This window comes from Branchiostoma belcheri, unplaced genomic scaffold (genome assembly GCF_001625305.1).
Source record: "Branchiostoma belcheri isolate BF01 breed outbred unplaced genomic scaffold, Haploidv18h27 scaffold27, whole genome shotgun sequence".
NCBI lineage: Eukaryota > Metazoa > Chordata > Leptocardii > Amphioxiformes > Branchiostomatidae > Branchiostoma > Branchiostoma belcheri.
Window position 1 is genome coordinate 307,447 of NW_017803876.1, and position 19,995 is coordinate 327,441.

The window sequence follows — 19,995 nt, forward strand, 5'->3', positions numbered from 1 at the left end:
CAGTTATTTTTCCTCGGAAAGAAACTAAAGGCAGCCAAAAAGATTTTAGTAAAACTTTGACATGTGATGCTAATTAGATAACTAGAAATATAAGTGCACATTGTTCCAAATCATGGCCAGCAATTATGATATATGAAATGGTGTGAAGTTTTATTTAAAAATATCATAGCTATAGAGCCATTTGTTTGGGCCCAAGTGTCTACTAGATGATAATGAGAGGTAGTAAAAGACAGATGCATTTGCCAGTACCATAGCATGAGTACCCGTAATTTCTGTTAGTGTAGTAAAATGATGGCTTTGCTTTGTAGGTGTAATAGGGGTTTAATAACACAGATGATGCAAAGAATACAGAAATGCAGAGGCCCTTACTGTGGACTTGTTGTTAGACCTTATTTGCTAGTTGATATTCCTGCATTAAAGAAAGTGACAGTTTCATAGAGTGCTGAGAAAAAAAGATACTTGAGAATAATGGACGGTGCTTTGTTACTGCTTGTCAATTCACACTACTCTCATCATTGGTTTTGGAAGTACCTGTTTTAGAAAAGGTGCAATTCAACAGTTTTTCAAGCAGACATTAGGGGCAAGTGCCATTTGTGAATGTGAGATGATTTATGTTATTTATTGATCAGAGGACCTGCAGTCATGCAGTTTCACAACTTGTAACAGGTCATCGCAACTTATTACCGTAAAGTCATTTATTTTGAAAGAACTTAATTTTCAGGCAGAGGTTAAAGAAGGGTAGGTTTCAACTTTGCAGTGTAGACAATCTTGTAGTACCATAGCAATATATTTTATGCACATATATATATTGTGTCATGATTTTGCAATGGAAAGGAAAATTTTCAAGATTTACAGTGTACAATGATATACAGAAATGTAAGATAAAAATGTATGACACCTTACAGCACAGTGACTTGTGCCCTCCTCAATTCCAGTCCTACAGCTCGGGCGATCACTCATGCCAGTGTGATTTGTCTGTACAAAAAGCCATGCTGCAAGCTGCCTGACCTTAGCTGCCGTAGTTTTATGTGACAAAACTTTTGTGCCTTTACTCTGGTGAGAGCACAGATAAATCCTGGGGGATTTTGTTGCTTTAAGAGTGTGAGTGGTGTGTCAATGCTTTCATGTATGTAATTTCTTCTGGCGTATCGCATCTATTATGCTCTGAAAAATATGTGCAATGCGATGAGAGTTTCTGATGACTGTACTTCCTATCAATTTCCAGTAGTAAAGACTTTGGAATTTACGCCACGTGTTTACGACATGCATGTCCTGAATAACAATTGCTTCTGCATGGATCAACTTGAAATAAGTTGTAACATTTGTCATCTTTTGGAGATGGTTTAGAAACAAAATCTGCTGATATTCCTGGAGGCCTGTTGAAATTACAGGCAACATTAATTTAGGCTGTTGTCCCAACTGAAAGAAGGCAACAAACTAAGGACATACAAAACATTCAAAGAGATTTATGAAAGAGAAACATATTTAAACATTGCAAACTTCGAACATCGCAGAGCCATGTGTAAACTTCGCATTAGTGACCATCCCTTACGTATAGAATCCGGCAGGCATAGCCGTACCCCTCTGAAAGATAGAACGTGCAAATTTTGTAATCATTTATATGTTGAAAACGAGATACACTTTCTACTTGACTGTACATTATAGAAAGATGAACGCCAAGAGCTATTCGATACTTTACAATTAGACAAGATATGCAAGAAAATGTCAAAGCAGGACATGTTTAAACACTTGATGTCATGCAAGAACGAATGTACAGTAGACAAACTATGTAATTATGTTTCCAAATGTTTCAAAAAGAGAGAAGAAAGGGCAACTAACAGTAGATGATAGGTAGTATATAGTATTGTTGTATTGTATAGATTCTTAGCACTTTGTATTAGAATATAGCGTTCCAGTATGAAATGCTCATGTTTTTGCATACTGCATACCCTCTTGTGCATTTAGCCCATCTGGGCAAGAACATGCAATAAAGATTCACACCTTTATCATTAAAGGTGTGAAGTGAGTATGAGCTTAGATAGGACTAAGAAAGAGCAAACCACTACCACCATATCTGTACCCCAACTTTACCAGCAGATCCTGATCAGAGTTTCCGTTGACAGAGACTCTGAATCGGATCTCTACCGGTGTGGTAGAATTGCCTATCCATCCAGATCAGAGTGCTCATCCTGACATATACATGCGATAACTAAGTCTATATGATACAAATTCCGTCTCATTTGTCCACAAAAGTTCCTTCTTGGATGAGTATTTATGCCGCTCCCTTGATTGTTTTTGAATCCAATCAAGGAGCGGATGTTGCACGGGCTGTGGACCCTGAGCAAGATGATTGCAAAGGACTTACTCTGCGAGCATTTGATCTGGAATCAAGTGTCTCGTGGGAGCGTTCTTTTCATTCCCTCATCAGACGTTACAGCCGAGCACCAGGTCAAGCCTAGAAAAAAAATGTTGTGTTTCCTGTTTTCCTGACCGACCCTAGAAAAACCTACTGATCACCCTAGACTTGTTTAGGGGGGGGTGGATTTATTTTTTGAGCTGATCAACCTTTTCTAGCTCCATGATCTGACACCTGAGTGTTAAAACGTTGTACAATTGGTTTTCTAACATTGACATTGAAAATAAATATGTCCTCATGCAAGTTTTACCTTGTTAAACTGTATTGTATAAGTTGGATCCCTATATATATAGATATCATTGAAGTCTAAAAAGAAGGAAGAAAAAGATAATACCTAAAAAGATAATACCGACCCAAATTTTTTCAGGACTGAAACAGGAAACACAACATTTTTTTTCCTAGGCTTCAACTCAGGATTGCCTGTCTGTTATACTGGGCCAGCGGCCTTTTTTTACTGTCCCTCCGTATAATCAACTTCAGTAAATTGGGATCTTCGTTATCTCTGATTGTTGTGCAGAGATTGAGCTTGCATAAGTCAGAACACGGGATTTACATGTAGAACTGATGTCAGCAGAATGATACATGAAATTAAACAGATCTTCAAGAAGCATCCTTCACAGACACTCCATTATCTGATAGGATGAGTTCAATCAAGATACCACAGTTTAAAATAGGTCAAGAATAGGTCTTGGAAAAAACATTATTAAGCATAATGAAGGTACACGTAGTAGCTTTGATAATTGAGTCAACATTTTAAAGAAAACATGCTAAAAAATGACAAGACTGTAGGAAGTGTAGTCACAGATATTCTGGGATTTCAGTGACAGCAAAATTTTGACAGAATGTTAATAAAACAAAAAAAATAATTAAGACCATAAATAGATGTATAACAGGAGCTGAGGCTGACTTATGTTATTTCCAATCCTTGTTATCATATAGCAGCACATGCTGGTGTGCATCAAATTGCCGGAAATAAGAACATATGGGGTTGGATTGAAGTGCTTGCCGTAATTGTGGCTTCCTCATTAGGATAGATTACACCAAAGGCAATGTTTCACGTTTGATGGCAGGTCAGGAAAGTTCATCACCTGTAGTCCACACCCAGGGGAGACTTCTCTCCTCCGACAGATTGCAATTTTCTCATCTCCCCATCCTGCATTCAAATTGCCTCCAGGTAATTTTCTCTGCTGTCATTAACGTGGATACTTCTAAATGCCGGTGTATTACTGGTATTACCCTTAATCCTGCCTCCCAGTGCATTACACAATCTGCTGCAATTATGCAGTCCAAGGGTATGTCTAATTAATTCGTCGTGCCAAATAAATCCACAAAAATAGCTCAAATTTACATGTCAGATGTGAACCTAGCTCAGGATTTGGAACAAATGTCAATTTCTTATTAACAGGTTACCATTATCAGGATTGGAAAGTGTTTTATTTGTAGGGTGTGCTTTAGACAAATATAGAAAGCTGATTTGAAGGTATTGTTTTTATGATAAGCATGTCTGACTCAGTCATATAGCATTGCTTGCAGGCACCCTATCTTCCACAATTGGTGAATAACTTGTGACTCATAACAATTGACTCATGTTGGACATACATTTTTTTGTAACATAGTTTATTTGTTTATGCAAGAAAGCAGTTACTCAAGCAAGAGATTTATAAGTCCATCCAAGCAAGTGGATGGATTATCAAAATCCATCCAATGAGTAACTGTTCTCTTGTGTGTCTCATTGCCTGGATGTCTAACCTTCATCGATGTGTGAAATACTCACTTGTCTAGTTGTGTATTTGTTAACTGTGCAATATTTGTATCTCTGTTTTTAAACTAGCATATAATTCAGCACTACTTATTAGTTGCGCTGCAACATGCTAGCGATTGTACTTTTCTATCTTCGATCAATCAATAAACAATTATTATTATATACATTTGTACTTTATTTATCTATCATCAAATAGCATATAATGGGCAAACTTTGGGACTACAGAATTGCCACATACCATTGTATCATATGTAATCTGTATATATTAATGACCATAATTTATGTATTTAACCACATTTTTTTTCCCAGGGCATGCCCTTAGTAATAGCTTCTAGCTAGTTGGGCTGCCCTGGCTGTCTTGTACCAGCCAAACCAATAAACAACAAAACATACTAACAATAAGTTACAATAAGTGATACTAGTACATGTTCACTAGTGCTGTCAGTTCATTTCAGTAATGCTAAAGAATAGTGATGGGTGTCACTTCAAATGTCTTGAAACAATCTCCATAATTTATCCAGTAGTAGAGTTTTAGTTATCTTTGGATATTGTTTACCCGGATGTCTAACCTTCATCATCGTAATAAGTTTACTGTTACTATAGCTAAGTTTGAGAATATAAGCATTGAATCATCGTCACAATTCATACACAATTTACATACATGTAGTTTAAGCCTTGCCACCCCACAACAACATTAGCTCCTGTACTCAAACAACTCACTCATTGGCACCATCAAACTTATATTTAGTTTCCTATGGACTGTCTAAAATTTGTCTTCACCTCAGTTACAAAAAAAAAAGTTAAAAAACCTATTGTCTCTCTTGTCTAGTTTTCACTCTTTTTTGATTTTGTTATACCCCAATTAAAAATGAGTTACATATCAATTTATAGCTTTTGGATAAATACCTGTTCAAATACAGACTCTGTTAATCACTGACAAACAGTAGTGGATACTACTTGAAACATCTGACAGTTGTCAAAATCTATCCAGTTGCTTGAATATCAGTTTTTTGGAGTATGAGATAGTTTAACTTGGTTACCCTCAAGTTCTGCTGGGGTAGAAGGATGCCCAAAGTGTGTGGGTCTCAGATACGCAACCTGTTATCCGCCTTAAACAAATCCACGCTAAGGCCACTATGTCCACCCTCAGCACTCAGGTGTAGGAACTGACACGGTCTCCATTGTCTCTCGAGACAGAAGGATGCCAACAACAACGACATAGTATAAGTTTCCTGTAAATGTAACCCAATCGTGTGTGTGTTTCCCTTCAGGTTGTGTCGTGGATCATCACCATCTGGGTCTTCGGCTCTCTCATCATCTTCATCCTGGCCAGAGTACTGGGAGGAGAGGTGTGTAACCCTGCCTTTTTGAAATTCATAACTGTATATATTTTCATTGAATGTTTTGTTACAATAAGCCTTGCAATTCAGCCACCACGGCTGCCAGGAGGCTTGCCAGTGCTGCTCATGTGTTCTTCAATAAATCAGTCTACCACTACTATTACTATGCAGTCAGGATTGATTGATTTATTGGCTGGGAGGAGAGGTGTGTATGCAGGCAGGATTTACTGATTGATTGATTGATTGAGCCTTTGTTCCTTTTTTTAAATACTCAAATCGATCTGCCAGGGTATCTTGTAGGAGGGTAGCCTCCGTAGCAGGCTTATAGAACTGGGGGTTTGGTGCCTTTTCGGCTGTTTTCTGATCAGCCCAGTTCTAACACGGGGGTAATTCAACCAGGCCGGCTATGTTGTCTATATGCAATCACAAAATAGCACATAAAAGCTCCCAAAGACCCTGACGACCCCCCAAACCCCCAGTTTTTGGCATGCTATGGAGGCTAGTAGGGGGGTGGGTTATGTCTACGGTGCTGAAAGTTGTGGTGCTTTCCGTCAAAGAACTAGCTCACACTCCGGTTTCTCTTCTGTTGTTCCCCCTTTGCCCTGAGGGTTAGACGTGTTTGCACACCGATGCTGAGGCTTGATGGCAGCCTGCCACTTGCCTCTGTCCTGTGGGTTGATGTTATACAGGTTAACGTGGTGACAGTGCTCCGTTATGTCGTCCATCCATCTCTTCCTTGGAAGCCCTCGTGGGTTTTGGCCAGTGTGATGATCTTTCTTGGCCACTTTTCACTTTTTATGTGGCCATACCATCACAGAAGTTTTGAAGCATTCATTTGATATATGATGTTGAAATGACATGTCCTGGGGACCTCAGACATCAGGTATGAGATGTTTAGGAGTATATTGTGATAATGTGAGAGGATGGGCTTTGTCTGTGGTGCTGAAAGTTGGGTTGGTTCCCATGAAAAGTTTGTAAGCATTCATTTATTCAATGTATGATGTTGAAATGACATGTCCGGGAGTGCTAGACCTATGGTATGAGATGTTTAGGAGTATGTAAATATTGTGGGAGTATGGGTTATGTCTTTGGTGCTGAAAGTTGGGTTGCTTCCTAATCAAAGAAGTTTTTAAGCATTCATTTAATCTCTGATGTTGAAATGACATGTCCTGGAGTGCTAGGCCTATGGTATAAAGCACGTCGGCAGAACACACTGCACCTGCGCGAAATACATAGCACTTTGGCAGAACGTCTCATATAAGGTCGTATTCGCGCATATAAGGTCAACATCCCGTCTGCAGTTTCCAAATGTTATGTTGGAAAAGATATCTTCTGCAACAGGCAAAATTCCGATGCAACGTTGACCAAAACCCCAACGAAAATCGTGAAAAATGGGGGTTTTGCGCAGGCACAGTATGTTCTGCCGACGTGCTATGGTATGAGATGTTGAAGAGTATACTGTGGGAGGATGGGCTCTGTTTGTGGTGCTGAAAGTTGTGGTGCTTTTCATCAAAGAAGATTAGATGGTAAGCACCAGGGATTAAATGATGCAGTCGCAATGATACTGTTATTTTCTTGTTCCATGCTAAGAAACAAAAATTTTCTTGAATGTGTATATTCCATTGCTTCTATTGTTACAAGGGCCATACATAAAATGCAAACCGAAAGCTATTGACCTTTTCTAAATTTGATAAGATGAAAATGAAAATAAATGGTAATGGTACAATACAGCCATATGTCTGCCTATAAACATAATGCACATCCATCTGTTTTCCGTTCTATCACATCTGGCAATTTTCCATGAAGACGTTCATCTCCCGGATCAGACCAGAAGTTACGACAGGATTCCAGATGGATGTTTTGACCCCTGACCTGACACAATGTCTGACAAATGCCGAGAGTCAGGTGAATCTGGGTCAGGGCTTGTGATAAGATCCCTGCTTCAGTAACTGGCTCAAGATGTGACTTAAAGATAAGAGGTAAAAGCGCACATTAACCCACAGGTGAGCGGCAGATTGTGGAAAAGGCAGTCAGAGGTCTTGTCCTTGAGGGCAATGAGGGCTTGTGTGATGCACTGGATTGGTTTGTACTGACATTGCTCGAAATTCATTTTTGACAATAGGTGCACTGGTGCACCCAACCTAAAAAATTCAGTGCACAAGTGCACCATTTAAAATAGAATAACTAGAATGTCAGGAATAACTAATTACGTTAGTAATAAAGTATGTTTCATTTCTAAAAAAAGTACTACAATAATGATTTTATTATTTTTCGGACAATTAGATGTTAATGTGCTGTATACTACTATATATTTAACATCTTTACATACATAAACCTACAAAAATGTTTGGATGCACTGGTGCACCCACAGAAAAAAAATTGAGTGCACAGCTCCAATTTTGGGTGCAGTAAGGTGCACATGCACCCAGTATTTCGAGCCCTGATTCTACTTGTAGGAGTCGATTTACCAGTGTGTGCCTGGGCCTCTGGATTTTATTCAAGGCAAGGAGTCTACATTTATGCAAAGACATGACGATGCCCTCTTTGTATGTAAGCCAAAACCCCAGTCATTCCAACAAGTTATCATTCTTGGGAGGTTGACTGTGGAGGATTTAGAGGAGTGGCCTTTAGGTTTAAACATATCCAATAATTTTAAGGCGGCAAAACAAAAAATGACTCTATTATTTGCATGTACTGCCATTTCTCACCACATTTTCCTCATCTCATCAACATTATTGATTGATGGTTGCATAGCGTAATATTGTTGTAATGATTGATGTAATAATTGATGTTTAAAATTGTTGTTAAGATAAGTTTTCCTGAAGCATAATGTCAATAATAGATAGCAATTGAAGTAAATGTAAATAATAGTTGTATTTTTATGTTGTATAGGACCCCAGGAAGCATAGTGATGTACATATTATCACTAATGGAGATTCCTTAATAAACAAACAAACAAACAATCTCATAATTTCACACTTGATAACCCCAAAGCAAGCTATGTGAGGAGACTCATTAATTTTTTGTACCACCAATAAATATCTAGAACCAGCCTATGATATGAAACAAGCAACAGTTTTCTGTCATGGACATTGCGTTGATGACTCAGATATCAGTATGGGATAGGGTTGATTCAACTTAAGGCCACACCAATTTAATTCGTTGGTTCTCAGATTTTTTAAAAATATGGTTAACTGGAAAAACCGAATAAAAGCAAAGTCAGAGAACCTGGTTGATGCCTCGGTGGACTCAGCTTTATGTAGGAAATACAGCCATATTCAAGTTTTCTTCATAGCCTTCTCATTTTATGATGTCCGCTTGCTATCTTTTGAACTAAAAATGTCCGAGAACCAACAAAATGAATTGGTGTGGCCTAACACATAAAAAATGACCAGGGAATTGACTTTGAAGATCCAGTTTTACTGCACTGAAATTGCTTTAGGTGCCTTTAAAAATGAAATCATGACTTACAACTGGGGTCGTGTGGCGCAGTCGGTAGCGCGTTTGGCTCACACCCGAGAGGTCGTGGGTTCGAACCCTGCCCATGTCACCGATCTTGTGCCCTTGGGAAAGGCACTTTACACGACTTTTCTCACTTCACTCAGGTGTAAATGAGTACCTAGCTTCGGTTAGGGACGTCCCTCGGATAGGACGTTAAATGGAGGTCCCGTGTTTGGGAGAGCCACACCACGCACGTTAAAGAACCCACCGCACTTAACGAAAAGAGTAGGGGACCTTCCCGGTGTGAGTGGTTCAAGCCTTACAGTCTGGTCTCGGGGTTGACATCTTGGAAGAGGTGATTGTCACCTGTTATGTCAATCCTTCCACAAATGTGGTAAATCGTCATAAAATAAAATAAAACTAAAACCAGGGCACGCTACTGCCCTTCCATTGTCAACAATGTGTCTCATATCAGTTTCACATGTTGCATAATCTATGAGAGGTCTTGAATTGGTAAATCTAGATGGATTCTCCCCTTTGACCAAACTGCATAGTGTCATCAGTGATTTAGGTGAGTGGGACAGTGTTAAGGTTCTTGAATGACTTATTCTGAAGTCACAATAAAGATTGAGAGAGCAGGCTATACTAAACCTTCTTCATAAAATTTTGTAGTTACTGCTGAATTTAGTCATGAACACCTTGAGGCAGCGTTTAAAGATAATGGTCATTTTCTTGACAATGCTTCGATCTGTGGCCCCTGACACTTGTAGACTTCACAATGAGGTTTAAGGTTCTTTGCTGGGTGTGTCTCGTTACCTTAGAGGTAATGTCATTGCTCCTTTCCTTACACAGCAGTTTTCTGAGACTATAATCCAGCCAAGCTGATACAACATAATCCTAACCATTGTCAGTAAAACCGTTGAAATCCTACCTCGGGACGTTGAGGACATTTGTATTCATGCGTTGCCACAACAAGTCCAGATGAGGCCCAGGAAAAAAAAATCCTGTTTCCTGTTTCCCGACCAACCCTGGACAAAACTGCCAACCCTAGCCTTTTTTATGTGGATCCCTGCAAGGGACATATAATTTTTCAAGCTGATCGACCTTTTCTAGCTCCATGATCTGACACCTGAGAGATGAAACGTTGTACAATCAGTTTCCTACTATTGATTGAAAATATAAGTGTCCTCATTGTCCTCAAGTTTCACTTTGTTAAACTGTATTGTATAATTTTGATCACTAGAGATTGCCAAAGTCTAAAAAACAAGAAAAAAAAAGATAATCCCTACGTACCGACCCTACTTTTTTCAGGAATGAAACAAGAAACACAATCTTTTTTTCGTAGGCCTGAGGCCACACCAACTTAATTTCTTGGTTAACGGATTTTTCTAGAAAAATAATGTAGCGGGCGGGTGAAAAAAAATAAAAACAGGCCTGGGCATCTTATTATGGCCCAAAATGGTACGATAGGAGCCATGAAGTCAACACACCAGGCTGGTTCAAAATTAATTTAAACAATGAATTTTGAACTTTTAATGATACCATTGCATTGAAAGATGGAATAACTGTAACAACTAGGATGAAAAGGACTGTTTTCAACTGTTCAGGGCAAAATATGAGTATTTTGCAGTTGATTCTGAATTTTTATCTTTATTTACAAATCAGAAACAAATGAAGCGGGCGAATCCGTTAACCAAGAAATTAAATTGGTGTGGCCTGAGGGTAGAGTAATTATTGACTAAGCATTCCTGACGGAGTAACGTCGTAGATCCATGGGATATACAGAAAAGTCCCTGAACATGTTTGTGGTAAATGTAGCGTACCTGAGGGAGGGACGGCATGTGGTGCTGACAGAACTGGGTTGAGTGTGATGGGTGACAGTCCTCTGATGGGATGTGTACCTCATGTGTCATACTGCTCTGACTGTGCAGACTGTGGCCCATGATGGGGTAACAGCTGACCTTCGGGTCTCGTGTGTTAATAGTCACTGATCCTACAAGGGTGTTCCGTACACAGCAGGGAACATACATCACAGCTTTGCAAACTAAGCTGGAAAACTGAGTCAACTTTTCAAGCCTCAAGTGGTTTCCAGCTTTGACAAGGTCAAACAAATAATAGTCACTGATCCTGAAAGGGTGTTTTGAATATAACAGGGCACATACATCACTGTGAGTAGTGCTGCATACCGGTTCACTGGACTTGGATCCGGACTTGTAAGAATGTTTAGGTTCAAGTCCAATAAAACCTAAAAGTCAAGAACCGAGTCCGGACTTATTACCATAAAAGACCATTTCACATACCCCTTTTCTTTCCAAACCACCAAAACCTTGGCCTCCATGTTACGTGGCCAAAGTTTCACCCAGACAACATTGCAAGCTTGCCAACATGCAAGTTTGTCTATGCCATGGGTTTAGGTCTGGACTTGCTAGTCCGGAACTGAACCTAAACCTCTGGACTTGAATCTGGACCTGAACCTAAATGTGGGTTTAGGTATGCAGCACTAACTGTGAGCTTTGAAAAGTAGGCTGGAAAACGGAGTGAACTTTTTCAAGTCCCCAAAAGTCCTTGGCTTCATACAGGACTGCTTGAAAACAACAGGGACAGACAGCAAAGTTTCTTTTCTTTTTACTGATGAAAATTGCTGGATAACAGTCAAAACATCCAAAACTCTATCATTTCCAGTTGTTGTTTTTTTAAAACCGAATTTAACGTCATTTTTCCCCAACCGGGGGTTAGACGTGCTTGCACAAAGTACAAGTCTTTTTTTTTTGAAGCAGGATTTTTACGGCTGGATGCTCTTCCTAACGCCAACCCAAACCCTAGTAGGGCCTGGGATCCCTCTAACTGAGGGGGGAAAATGCATGTTAAGTGCCTTTCCCAAGGGCACAACGTCTGGGTGCATGTCCGGACATATCTGGGTCCAAGCCTGGGGATTGAACCTGGGTCTCCTTGCTTGACAGTCGGACGCTCTATCCACTACACCACACAGACGCCAGTTGTATAGATTAATAAACCAAGAATTATGAGTACATGTGGGTGCATGTCCGGACATGTCTGGGTCCAAGCCTGGGGATTGAACCTGGGTCTTCTTGCTTGACAGTCGGACGCTCTATCCACTACACCACACAGACGCCAGTTGTAAAGATTAAACCAAGAATTATGAGTACATGTATACATCCTGGATGATCAACCTTCATAAAGGAGAAATTAAAATCAACGTCATACACACATCTGTAACTGCTACACAATCAGTAGTTTGACAATCATGGAGGAATCAAATTGGATTTTACACATTCATAACTGTCACTACAAAACATTTATAACATATATAAAAACTTTATAAGGCCACACCAATTTGATTTCTTGGTTAACGGATTTTTCTAGAAAAATAATGGAGCGGGCGGGCGAAAAAAAAATAAAAATAAAAACAGGCCTAGGCATCCTATTATGGCCCAAAATGGTACGATAGGAGCCATGAAGTCAACACACCAGACTAGTTCAAAATTTAAACAATGAATTTTTAACTTTTAATGATACCACTGCATTGAAAGATGGAATAACTATAACAACGAGGAAGAAAAGGACTGTTTTCAACTGTTCAGGGCAAAATATGAGCATTTTGCAGTTGATTCTGAATTTTTGTTTTTATTTGCAAATCAGAAAAAAATGAAGCGGGCGAATCCGTTAACCAAGAAATTAAATTGGTGTGGCCTAAGTGGCACTTGTGACTTCAAGCTTTGACAAGATCAAACAAATGCAGCTACATGTAGCCTGGTCACCTTGACTTGAGATGAAGCCACTAAGATTTTTTTTTTTCCAATTTCGAGGCCACTAATCGATCTTGGCTGTTGGTATTTTGATGACTTCAAAAAGTTATATCAATGTGAGTAGATGCGACTCTAAGTGCTAGAGACACATCCAGATGAAACAAACCATTGGAGACTGTACATGTATATTGGCACCCACATAGCTTAAATCTTACCTCAGTCATCTCCTATGATGACCGAGCAGGCCAGATCCTGTGGGCAGTGATCGCATTCATGTGATGTGATGATGATTATAGGGAGATGGTGTAGCAATGCTCAATTTGTCACCTCAGCGTGGATTATAGGGTGTGCATTTCTGCCATACTTACTAATAGCCTTTACCAAACACCTACTCTATGATCTGTGCCTCCCATGATAACCAGGGCTCCAAATACTGGGTGCATGTGCACCTTAGTGCACCCAAATTTGGAGCTGTGCACCTAATTTTTTTTGTGGGTACACCAGTGCACCCAAATATTTTCATAGGTTTACGCATGTAAAGATATTGATTGTATAGTAGTATATTTAGCATATTCTTTTACTACTATACATTTCAAAGTGTCAAAAAATAATGAATCATTCTTATAGTACCTTTCTTTAGAAACGAAACATGATTAGTTTTTGCTGACATTCTGCTTATTTTATCTTACATGGTGCACCCAAAAATCAGTGCACCAGTATTCCCAAAAATGAATTTTGAGCCCTGATAACATGATTGGTGTGACTGTGATAATAGTGGTGGACATATCCATGCACAGTTTCATGGGATTTGATGGGTTTTGTAATAAGGTCTGGCAATTACATTTAGCTGTCAAATCCTTACGACTGGAGATGTGTGCTAAATAAATCCTGAAGGAGACTGGCTACCAAAGACCTGTTTAATACCTTTTAGGCCTAAGAAAAATAATGTAAGTTGTATTTCCTGTTTCCCGACCGACCCTAGAAAAACCTGGTGACTCTAGGCTTTTTTTTGGGTGGACATGAATTTTTGTTATGTGCTAGATAAATCCTGATCCTGAAGGAGAATGGCAATCAAAGACCTCTTTTCATATCTTTCATTGCCATACTGTGGATAATATTAAGTTAAGGCCACACCAATTTAATTTCTTGGTTAACGGATTCGCCACTTCATTTTTTTCTGATTTGCAAATAAAAATAAAAATTCAGTCCTTTTCTTGCTACTTGTTACAGCCATTCCATATGCAGTGGTATCATTAAAAGTTCAAAATTCATTGTTTAAATTTTGAACCAGCCTGGTGTGTTGACTTCATGGCTCCTATCGTAACCATTTTGGGCAATAATAGGATGCCTAGGCCTGTTTTTATTTTTATTTATTTTTGCCCGCCCGCTCCATTATTTTTCTAGAAAAATCCGTTAACCAAGAAATTAAATTGGTGTGGCCTAAGTAGCAATTAAAAACAAGAACAGTAAGTTGACATCTGTTCCAAGAAGAAAGGAATATTACAACATTTAAGTGGATTTAGTTTCGTGTATTGTGCCTGAAATGATGTATCCTTACATGTTGTATCCTTAACACATCTGTGTGCAGATAGTGGAAATTATTAATAGAAACTTCATCAGATGTCTAGACAAGATGGAGTGCCGATGCACAATCAAGTCACAGCAGATTTACCTGCACATGTATGCAGTTTAATTTGTCAGCCAACAGATATGAGGTGTGATATGCATCAGGTAATATCCGATGATTGTAAATGAGGTACCTCATTTCAGGCACAATACACGAAACTAAATCCACTTAAATGTTATATTATGTATATATGGAGATGTATATTCCACTGTGTCTAGGCCTAGGGCAGAGTATTAGAAGGTGGAGCCCATCCCTCTCCTTCCACTGCCTTTTACCTCCCCAACCGAAGTCAGGTACCCATATTGTACACCTGAGTGGTGTGAGGAAAGTAAGGTTTCAAATGCCTGTCGCCAATGACACAACATCCAGCCAGGACTGCCAGGAATCAAACCTGCGACCTTTCAATCTCGTGTGTCCGCTAGCCTAGTTACTCAGTCAATGGACACCATGGTATGAGAAGAGAAACATCAATTTTTGTTTTGTTTCTTTCGCATAACGGGTAAACCGCCTTTAGGTATAACACAACAGGTATTGAACCTGTACAGTAAGTACAAGCTGTGTAAGGCCAGACTGTAAGGTTTGAACCACTCACACCGGAAAGGACCTATACCCTTTTTGATAAATGCGGTGGGTTCTTTAATTGCGTGGGGTGTGGCTCTCCCCAAACACGTTACCTCCATTTAACGTCCTATCCAAGGGATATCCCTAACTGAAGCTAGGTACTTACTATCACCTGAGTGAAGTGTAATGTATGTGTTGCAATGAAATTTATATGTTCAACTGATTTCAATACACTAGATCCTGTAGATAACTGTTCAATTACATTCTCAGGGGAGATAACCAATACAGTGCTCAAATTGGAAAGTACATCAAATAATGTTTCGATCTTAGAGACTACATGCATGTTAGAGAATAATTAAACTTTATTGTTACCGCATACATGTATTCTGTATGTAGGATGACGTTATCCACACATGTATTCAGCTTTGTTAGATCTTTAGTTGCAGAAGACCATACTAAAGTCCCTGCACTTTTTTGTTGTGTCAGTTAAGAATCTCTATGTTTTCCCCTGCAGGTGAGCTACTCGCAGTGCCTGGGTGTGATTGGCTACTCACTTCTGCCACTCATCGTCACAGCCTCGGCTCTGCCACTGGTCAGGCCTTTCCACTACGTCAGCCTCTTAGTGAAGGTAGGAAAGGTCTCATTGCTATCAAAGTGTTGATTTCTTGCAGGAAATATATTCCAGAGTGTATGCACAAGAAATGCTCACAATGTACATTCACTCACACACTTAGCCTGGTATCCAACCGGGGAGCGGATCTTGGGTAGCGGACTTAAGCTAACAAGGCTGGATACCAGGCTATCACACACTCACTATTTGGTTTTTCGTCTGTTGTTCCCCAACTTCCAAGGGTTAGACGTGCTTGCATGGCAACACTGCAGCAAATATAATACATTATCACAAGTATTAATGTTACAACCTGCACACGATAATCATTTTCTAAGTGTAGATGAAGGTTAGACATCCAGATAAATGTCACTCGTCTACGATTTAAACTGGATAAAATACGGCGCTTGCTTGCAGATGTTTTTAGAGACATCTATCATTCTTCTTCATCATGTATTATCACTAATTGAAGAATACCGCTGAAGAAGTCTTAGAATGATGTCACCCGAAACGCAAGTAATCACCATATTCAATCTGGTAGTAGAATTTGAATTCCTGATTGGTTTGTTGTCCCGTACTAACTGTGTAAATGTGTGGACAGTTCCTAGGTGTGCTGTGGGCTGCCTACAGTGCTGGGTCTCTGCTGGTCAGTGAAGAGTTCAAGACCAAGAAACCCCTTCTGATGTACCCCATCTTCCTGCTCTACATTTACTTCTTATCCCTGTACACTGGTGTATAGATGTGACAATGTTAACATAATTTTGTACAATAGTGCTGTTATATGCTACCATCATTTTTGAGCTATGGTAGTGTACATATTGCTGGATGTGACTGTACTGTCATCTTGCTATGTACAAATGTACATGTCACAAGAAATGTTCCACATTAAAACTCTTTATTTAAACATAATGATTCAATTGTGAGGTCTACAGATCACTTCTCTGATACAGGGTTATGTAGAGAAAATAGGTCCTAGAAAGTTGACATGGTGAGAACACTATCTACATGTACGTTGCATTCAAGAATTTTACCGATTGAGGAATGTTCATGAGAGATTGTGGGTGAAAAGGGGATGGTGTGAAAATGCTCCTGTGTTCTTGGAGCTTTGGAAACATTTAGTAATGAAAGGAAAAGAAGCAGCAAAACAATATTAATATTTGTCCATAATATTGCTGCAATAAAATGTGTTCCACCATATATTTTAGAACTTCCTGATTTTCCTCCAAGTTAAATGATAGGAGTTTTCTTTAAATTTCCAGATGTACTAACTTGTACAATGTATTTATCGATAGTATTGTTACAGTCACTCATGTAAAATATCCAAGGCTAAATAGAGTTGGCAGTTATATTTGTACAAGTTTATTCCTAGCAAGTAAAACTATGTATATATGAAAACTCTACTTTGTTGCATGCATTATGAGTGGAAACTTGGGAGGTAACTTTACATGTAATGTATGTAATTTTAGGGGTTAGGAAAATTAAGTTATGAAGCTGCATGGACATTTTGTTTTGTTTTACTTCACACCAACTAGAGTACACAAGTCATTAATTTCTCTTTGGAAACTTTGTAATAGGTGATGCTCTGTTGTCTGTTTCTAAATGTGAACTTCAAGGCAGTTTTATAGGTTTTAAGTATAGGACCAGGAAAAGTTGGTGTGCTTGAAATACTCACTACATGTGTGCCTATGTCAGTTTGTACTGATAAATGACAATCATATTAATAATTAGACAGTCATCAGTTGTACAGATATGACAAAACATTGCTTTAAGATACATTGCTTGTGTAGCATATTTCTAAAAGGCAGGATTGATCATGAGATTTGTTTTCTTCACTGTGCAGTCAGATGCAGTTCCACAGATGCCATTACATAAGCTTAGTATATGATACATTAGGGTGTGAAAAAGATGACTATCTATTTGATTGGTGTAAAAAATGCTAGACATACATGTACACTGATTTGTATGACAGAGGTGCCACCTTTCTTATGTATAATAGAAGGTATAAATACATCTCACTTTTCAGTTATATACTGTGTGACAAATTGTTCAATTCAATTCATTCTTTATTGCGGGCACATGGCCCATATCAAGACATACACTTAAAAATACTGATACACAAAGACAAGTATAATACAAGTATATACAGAAGATTAAACTACAAAGATATATAGAAGAATAAAAAACAATGTTGTGGAATTTTAATGGGTGGGCTGTTTGAAAACCAGATTGGCGTAGTGTTTCCAGAAGTTGTTGATGGAGAATATGTCAGAGTGAACTACCAGTTTAATGAGACCATTGTTTGAGTTGAGCAGGCGCGTGACAAAGGAATGTGTTAGCTTTCTCCTGCGTGCTTCAATAGTGTCAATGGAAGCTGAAACAAACCTGTGACTAGCACTATCATATTTACTAAAGGCGAACAATGTTACTGCATGAAAGACACTTAAAATGGCTTACCGGTATTAGTTAACACAAGGAATTTGCCACATTCCAAATGTTGTGAACAGCTCTTAGCTAAAAGTCTAAGTTAAATTCCTTCCCACACCTACGGTTCATAGGTTGGTGCCTGTCTCCTTTCCTGTAGCCCTTGGGCCACACAGTTGTGCAATCACTACAGCACTAGTAGTGGTGTTTAACTCCTATACTTTTCCCATGGAAAAAATGCTAAGCAGAGAAAGCTGTATGCAGCATTTTTTTGGTCTTTGGTATGACTCAGCCGGGGATTGAACTCACGACCTACATTGTACCGAATGCAAGGAGAACACTCTACCCACTTGGCCATTGCACCAGTGAACAACTGTACCCTGCACTGTACACTAATTAATCAAGGAATGTCCTTGAATTAATGAATTGTTTGCGGTGTGGTCACTTCTGTGCCTATCAGGAACATAATCATTACAAATAATTGGCAGACTTTCTTTTTTCTGCACCTGCCACCAACGTGAACAGTCACATAGTTCCGTGAACAACTCCATGATTCTCAGACTGTGAACTCTTGCTAGTGCTACTGACCTCCTTCTGCCATTTTCTTCTGCCAGACTGGACTTCAGACACATTTTGCACTGGATGACCTCACAAGGCTACGGTTGTGAGTCAGGTGCGTGAAAGTGTAATATGCAAGGCAGAGATTCTTTTATTAGTTTTTAGTCTCACAGAGCAGAAATGTCTGCATGTGACCTCTGGATGCCCAAATAATGCTATTCCACAAATATGTGATATTATAAACTGCACCTAAATTGCTTCACAAAATGGCATATTCTGTATCTGTATAGCCGGTATAACCACCTTTTGGCGTAACACGTCCAGCTTCTGTATCTGTATAGCCAATATAACCCGTAACACACCAGCTTCTGTATCTGTATATAGCCGGTATAACCGCCTTTTGGCGTAACACACCAGCTTCTGTATCTGTATAGCCAGTATAACCGCCTTTTGGCGTAACACACCAGCTTCTGTCTCAGATTTTGCATGGCCCAAATGTATCACACAGAACATGTGTAGCATGGATTGATTCCAGAGTGGCAGCATGAAATTTGGTTTGAGAAGGTGACATAAGGATGAGGGAATTCGTACCCTTGTGGGATCCAAAGACACAAATCTCTTAAATTTGGCGTGACCAACCATGCTTCCACTGAAAATTTGGAAACCTTCAACCTTAAGAAATTCTTTTTCCTGCATTATCTCCATGGCAGATTACAATAACATGCAACTCTCAGCAAACCAGATCTCTGACCTTGCTAGCAACAGAGGGAAATGGAGGTGACCAATGATAATGCACTTTGTGGGCCACATTCTGCTGGCACACCAAACTAAGATAAACGTCTCAATTAAAGTACATTTCATCCATCAACTTTTTTTATACCACCACCATCTATTCATCAGTTCTTCCCCTCAGTTTTACTGCCACTGAATTCTGGGCCAATCCTGACAGAAGATTATAATTATGGTGATTTTCTGCGTTTTGAGGGGCACATTTTGCTGGCACACCAAACCAAACTAAGATAAACGTCTCTATTAAAGTACATTCTATCCGTCAGCTTTTTTATACCACCACCATCTATTCAGCATTTGACAGTATGATTTTTAGCATGGCGACCACCCTTCACTCTCCCCCAGTTTTACTGCCACTGAATTCTGGGCCATTCCTGACAGAAGACTATAATACAATGTATATGGTGATTTCCTGTATTTTGAGGGGCACGTTTTGCTAGCACACCAATTTGTAACATGAATGTCTATATTTAATTACATTTCGATCATCAAATCTTTTTTATACCACCACCATCTATTCAGCATTTGGCAGTATGATTTTTAGCATGGCGACCACCCTTCATTCTCCCCCAGTTTTACTGCCACTGAATTCTGGGCCAATCCTGACAGAAGACTATAATTATGGTGATTTCCTGCATTTTGTGGGTTATGTTTTGCTGGCACACCAATTTGTAACATGAATGTCTGTATTTAATAACATTTCGAT

General features: G+C 39.2%; 1 protein-coding gene across 1 annotated transcript in view; it reads left to right on the top strand.

Annotated features, from left to right (window-relative positions):
• Positions 1 to 17,549, top strand: part of LOC109472293 (protein YIPF4-like) — a 122,118-nt gene extending 104,569 nt beyond the window's left edge. Inside the window, exons 6-8 of the mRNA XM_019771971.1 lie at positions 5,450 to 5,527; positions 15,429 to 15,542; positions 16,123 to 17,549. Of these exons, the coding sequence (XP_019627530.1) occupies positions 5,450 to 5,527; positions 15,429 to 15,542; positions 16,123 to 16,260 (330 nt within the window). The 3' untranslated portion in view covers positions 16,261 to 17,549. The remainder of the gene's footprint in view (positions 1 to 5,449; positions 5,528 to 15,428; positions 15,543 to 16,122) is intronic.
• Positions 17,550 to 19,995: the final 2,446 nt, after the last annotated feature.